The following is a 6000-nucleotide window of genomic DNA, read 5'->3' on the forward strand; positions in this document are numbered from 1 at the left end:
AGACAGACAGCTCAATTTTGAAGGGACTGCAAAGTAAAAAAAAAAAAAAAAACTATAAAATTAGCAGCTTATTAAAAAGGTTTGTATCTTTTAAAACAAACTGGCTTCAAAACTTTGCACTTGGTCCCATACACTTTTTATTGTACACAACCTTAAAATACTCTCACTTTGTCTTTGATAGTACTATAAAATAACAACTAGGCCTATATTTATTAATTTACTAATGTGTGAATTTAATGTGCATGAAAGGCTATGGACTACGGCACCAGATTACTGTGAAGCTCTGTGAGAACACCCCTGAGTCTTGGGCCTGTCTCAAGCTTACTGTGCCACATTGTGTGGTGGTTTAGGAGGGTAGGTAAGAGACCATCTAAGCTCATTTCGCTTGTGATTTAAGCCTAGGCGTCCAGACCCTAATGAATTAGCCTGCTGTACCAACATCTGCAGGGATTATTACTGACATTTATTTATTTAGTTAGTTTTAAATAACACACACTGAAAAAAAAAAAAAAACTGGGTTCATTAAACTCAAACGTAGTAAAGTATTTATTTTTAAATACTGGTGAGCTTTTAAAATCTGTTCTATAGTTCTATTTAATGCACTCTAACTGCAAACATATCTCATGCTTACTTTGTGAATCCAAGGTTAAATAGAAACCTCTACTGACATGCTGTGAATCCAGGTGCATACACTGTGAAGCATCCGTCAGGTGCACCCACTTACATCCCTGTAACAAAACAAACAGACAAGATGGCAACAACAGCTATGGAAACCAATCAATACTACCTATTTTAAAATGATTATTTACAAGTTTTTCCCTGGTTTGATTGATGCTTTAGTTTGAGGCCCAGAATCTCTGATGACGCAGGCTCTACCGTGACATTACTGTCAGATTCCCAGCTGGATTTATAAGGTAGTATGTCCATAGAGTCTTTAGAGCAAGGGTGTCCAATCACAGCCCTGGAGGCCAATCAACTCCACGTTTAACAGGTAAAATGAGATAATAAACTACTTCAGGGTCTGGACAGTTTAATTGGTTCAGTTAAACAATTTAGAACAGGGATGGAACAAAGACCAGGACCGGAAGGGCTAACTTTGGCCATCCCTGCTATAGAGGCTAGTTGGAGAGTACTCCATGTTTTCTGGCTAGCCACAACAGAATGCAAGTACCTGGCAACCCATTTAAATGGACTACATCAAAGATGGATTTTTTTTTCTTAACCTCGGCTGACCTGCTACCTGGTGGTCTGAAAACTAAACAGGGATCTAAGAATTATGCTGACCTTTTCTTAATAATAATCTGCCTTGCCACACATGATATGATTGTTAAACCTATTGTAAAGAGGGAAAAACTTGGAAGACTTAAAAAACATTTTATGTAATTATTTAAAAACAAGCAGTTAACCTTTAAAATTTTTTTAAAAATACACATATATAATAATATGTTTTCATGGAATTCGTGGATACAGAAACTCACAAGTAGAATGGTACCTCAATGTTCTCCTTTTTCTAGGAAAGTAATACAACTGGGGACTACTTGCTCACTAAATATCTTGGTATCCCTGAATAGATAACGATCCCCTCCTTAAAATGCAATCCGTCTCACAAGTTCAATGGTACCCTAAATATGACTTATTTACTAACAATGCTGAATGACCGGGTGGAGCATCTGTTCTCTATTTTACCCAAAAACGATTTTCCTGAGTGGTGACTCTCTGCCAAGACTGGTACAATATTCAATGTAGTGTTGACCTTGGCGATCTTATCCAGGGCGACTTACAATTGTTACAAGATATCACATTATTTTTACATACAATTACCCATTTATACAGTTGGGTTTTTACTGGAGAAATCTAGGTAAAGTACTTTGCTCAAGGGTACAGCAGCAGTGTCCCCCACCTGGGATTGAACCCACTACCCTCCGGTCAAGAGTCCAGATCCCTAACCACTACTCCACACTGCTGCCTCTAGCATATTCTAAATAGGAATTGATTGAATATTGATTGAATAAAAATTGTAAATGTTATAGACTTCTGTGTAGATATTTTGTTTTAAAAATGGGTATGCTTTCAGGTACACGGAAAGAATATATATATATATATATATATATATATATATATATATATATATATGGTTGGAAATTCTGCCCTGTGATTGGTTAAAACCTCATCATAGGAGAAAAATAGATTGAAATAGATTGAACTATTGCCCTAACATCCTTACACCACCGGGCAATAATCTCCCTCTGTCATGTGATTGGTTCACATCACTGTCAGTCCCGCCCCTTTTCAAAGGAACGCCCTTCTTCCCTGCACTCCTCACAACAAGAGAAAATGGCTGAATTTGAAAAAAACTGCTGAACAGCGATTCTGTGATTAACAGAAAATTAATTACAAAACATACTATAAAAGAAAGATGCTCCAAACACTAAAATGGGGATTAAAACATCACAGTCAATGTTTTCTGACTTATTGAAATTCAAACAAGATGGTGTAAACAAATATGACGGCCGGGATATAAACTGGATTATGCAGCAGTCAGCAAGCCTGACGGAGAACTGTAGGCCAAAAAAAGTCTGTTACTTATTTACTTATGTATCAGCTATATTTAAACAAAATATATCAAGTCGTATTTACTATCCAACCTTGCCTCACATTTTTTTGACTGATTCATATATTTAATATGTACTGCAGACTCAGCTCATAGTGGAAACTTAAATGCCCCTCAGGAAGACCATGTATATATATACATATATATATATTTTCATATTCTTGTGTATGTTTGTATGTTTTACCATTTCACCATACAACACTGAAGGTGGCATTCCAAAATGATTGTCTAATTGACTTCATTACAGTTTTATTATAGTCTAGAGGTAAATGCGACTGTGACAGGGAGGACCCTGTCGCTGGTTCGTGTGCGGATGTGTGCGGCTGGGATGCGTAACAAGAGACGCGTTGCTAGGCAACCAATTGAGCAGTTAGGCTCTCCCGGCGCTGAGCTGATCATGAGGTCCAGATTGGCTGGGGGTCATGCCCTTGGAGGCTGCGCACAGCTCAAAAGGCGACTGCAACACAGCTCGAGGCTACAGAGGGGCGCTTTGTTGATAACTACTACAGAACCCTGCAAAACGGTGCTGGGTCTTCAGGAGCAACAGCAGTAGGTTAGTTTCGGGGACAATGATATCAAACAGTATAGAGAGGGTTACCGTAGTGTAGTAGGTTCCTGGAGCGGGATGTCTCTTTTAGTGAGACTATCGCTCGCCTTGTGTGGCAAACTTATTTTTAACTTTGTTTTGTTTTCTTTATTAAATCTAACACTAAGGCTGCCATTGTTGTTTAACAAATCTGCGTGCCTGTGCGGCGTGTCAACACCCAGTGCTCTGTGTCTGCCTCATTATTATTCAGTGACAGCCCACACACGTAACAAACCCACCTGTAACAGTGACCAATTGTTAATTTAATTGTTATTCAATAGGAATCTTCTTATTTAGAACAATCAGATATTCTGAATTCCTGCCACAAGTTATCGTGTCAGTGAGTGACCTGGTATCTGCACCCTTCTACTGCTATAACAGACTGTCAATAAAAAATAAAACTTTGTATTTGTAGGAGTGTAGGGCTGTAATAATAATAACAGACATTAAAAATACGACAGAAGTGTAGGCAACAAATGGACTTTCTCACTTCTTGATTCTAAGTAGCATAAAATAAATCAAAGGTAAGTGTGCTTCTGTGTTTTGAACACATGTGTTTGTGTATTAATCCCAACGTAATCTGACAACAATTTATTTAATCATAACAAATAAGCATACTTACATTATGGAATACATTTGATTTCCTTTTGGATTATTACACACTGTACCCACAACAACATATTTGTTCTCAAATGTATTGTATCAGCCGGAGAGGCATGTTACATACATGAAAAGCATGACGTATAAGTTTGTTTACTGTAAATTACAAATTCTCACAGTATGTTGCATTGCCATCGTATGTTCAACAACAAACCAGCTGTGCACACAGTCGTATTGAATGATCAATGGGTTTTGTTCTGAATCTACGGTACCTTTGAGATCCTCTAGCGGACAGACTGTGCAATACCAAGTCGACTGAAAAAAGCACAACCTAAACACCAACGTAGGGTCAAATTAACAAAAAAGAACGATTACTGTAGCCAATATATAAAACGCTAATTTAAAATGCTGCGTTGCGTCACAGCTCGACTGTCAAGAAAAGTGCCGTGTTGTTCAAATGCCTCCGTTATCGATCGCAGTCCGTTTGCAATGAATGGCTTTAAAGCAGGAAAAAAGACCCTGAACTTCAGGTGACCATGGCTTTGACACAGGCAGCCTGCAGACATGAACCCTACTGAACTGGGAGGGGTGGAAAAAAATACAATAGCATAAAAAAATCCCTCCCGGTTCCAGTCACTCCGAATCAAAATAACATCGTACCGTAAAACAATCCGTGCTTTTTGATCGTAGGAAGAAAGTTACAGATGCTTTGCAGGGAGAGAGGAAATAAGTTGCCGAGCGGTGTTGGATTGCACTATTGCTGCTAAAAGCTAGGGCATCGAAGCCTGAGTCTAGCCTGGCCTGGCTTGACTGATCTGACTGACCCTTCATTTTATTCCGGCCAGATTCTCAGATCCTCCCCTTTTGCTTCCATAAGCGCCACAGACTTCCACGGCCAGATTCACAAAAACACTGTGCAATAATGCCATTTACTGCCAGGAGACACGCTATCTGACCGCAACCTTTGGAAGAACAGGACCTTTATCGCTCATTTACCATTACAGCCACCGCTTATATACACTCCGCGAGCTTTTCATCGCCAACATGGCTGCCTAGCACAGACCTTAAAAAAAAAGAGAAATAACCTACGCCGTGTCTTTGTCCGTTTCACCTCTTTAACCCTAAACTACTGCGCAAAACACACAGCGAGCCATTAAAAAACACAGAAAAGCATAAATCGACTTACGTGAAGGCAGGCGCTTGGGTTGCTCCTGCTTCCTCCTGGGCATTTTCCCCTTTTTTCACATTCTTCTCCTTGTTTAGGGATAAGAAGATTTTTTTTTTCCCATGGAAACTGTATGCGAGTGCCTGATGGCAGGGACTTGTCGTGCACCTGGCTGTCCCCGGTTTTGAGTGTGTTGTCTGAAGTAGGAACAGGGGAGGAGATGGTGGTAGTGGTGTTGTTCCTGTGTCTTGACTATGGCTGCTCTGTGTGTGTGTCTCCGAGCGCCTAACTAACACTAATGCAAGGATCAAAGGGCAGCAACAGCACACAGAGCACAGAGCAGCACAGAGCAGCACAGCACACTGGCGGAAAAGCACACAGGGTGTACTACAGACTGACTGCTCCTGACCAAAAAAACGTATGTAGATAGATCTAGTTAGAGATAGATCATTAGATTTAGACTGTTAACCAAATAATAAAAAAAAAACATTTTGACATTTAAAGCGTCACTTTTATATGTTTTAATTTTTAAACGTCTATTAAAATATTTAAAATATATATTTTAAAATAATTGCACGTTTGTGAGAAAATTCTGAAAATATTTTCAAATGTTCAAAACTAATGGCATTTTACACTGAGCTTTGTAATGTACAGTGTGCAGCCTGTCATTTTGTAAAACAAAATATTATATTGTTTGTTTTACAGTATTTGTCAATTTTAACATTTTAATGTTTTAAAATGTGTTGTATTTAATTTTATTGAAAAATTACAGACATCGATTTATTCAGTAGTATTGCTGCGTACATATGGAATACTTTTCAGAGAGTAGGGGACAGTTGGGGAAGTTTTACAAATCAGCATTCAGGTAACAAGTTAACTAACTAACTGAATATTTAATACATTTTCCATAATAACTTGAATGGTTTGGATAGGATCCAATATAAACAGCTTTGAACTACATATATTTTCTCGGGTAAGAAACTACTCAACCGGTTTCAAGAAATGTACATTATGGCGTATTATCGTAAAAGTTTTCTA

General features: G+C 38.5%; 1 protein-coding gene across 6 annotated transcripts in view; it reads right to left on the bottom strand.

Moving 5' to 3' along the window:
* The window catches only part of LOC117420773 (zinc finger protein 827-like), a 51721-nt gene extending 46325 nt beyond the window's left edge, over nt 1-5396 (bottom strand). For 2 of the 6 annotated variants that reach the window (XM_059028564.1, XM_059028557.1), the window contains exons 1-2: nt 4984-5393; nt 632-728 (exon numbers count right to left, since the gene is read on the bottom strand). In XM_059028564.1, coding sequence (XP_058884547.1) covers nt 632-689 — 58 coding nt within the window. In that variant the 5' untranslated portion in view covers nt 690-728; nt 4984-5393. Of the gene's footprint in view, nt 1-631; nt 729-4983 lie in introns of all 6 variants that reach the window. The other 4 variants (XM_059028582.1, XM_059028549.1, XM_059028593.1 and 1 more) reach the window with 4 other exon arrangements.
* Between the last annotated feature and the right edge of the window lie 604 nt (nt 5397-6000).

The sequence above is a fragment of the Acipenser ruthenus genome, chromosome 1, assembly GCF_902713425.1.
Source record: "Acipenser ruthenus chromosome 1, fAciRut3.2 maternal haplotype, whole genome shotgun sequence".
In the NCBI taxonomy this organism is placed as follows: Eukaryota; Metazoa; Chordata; class Actinopteri; order Acipenseriformes; family Acipenseridae; genus Acipenser; species Acipenser ruthenus.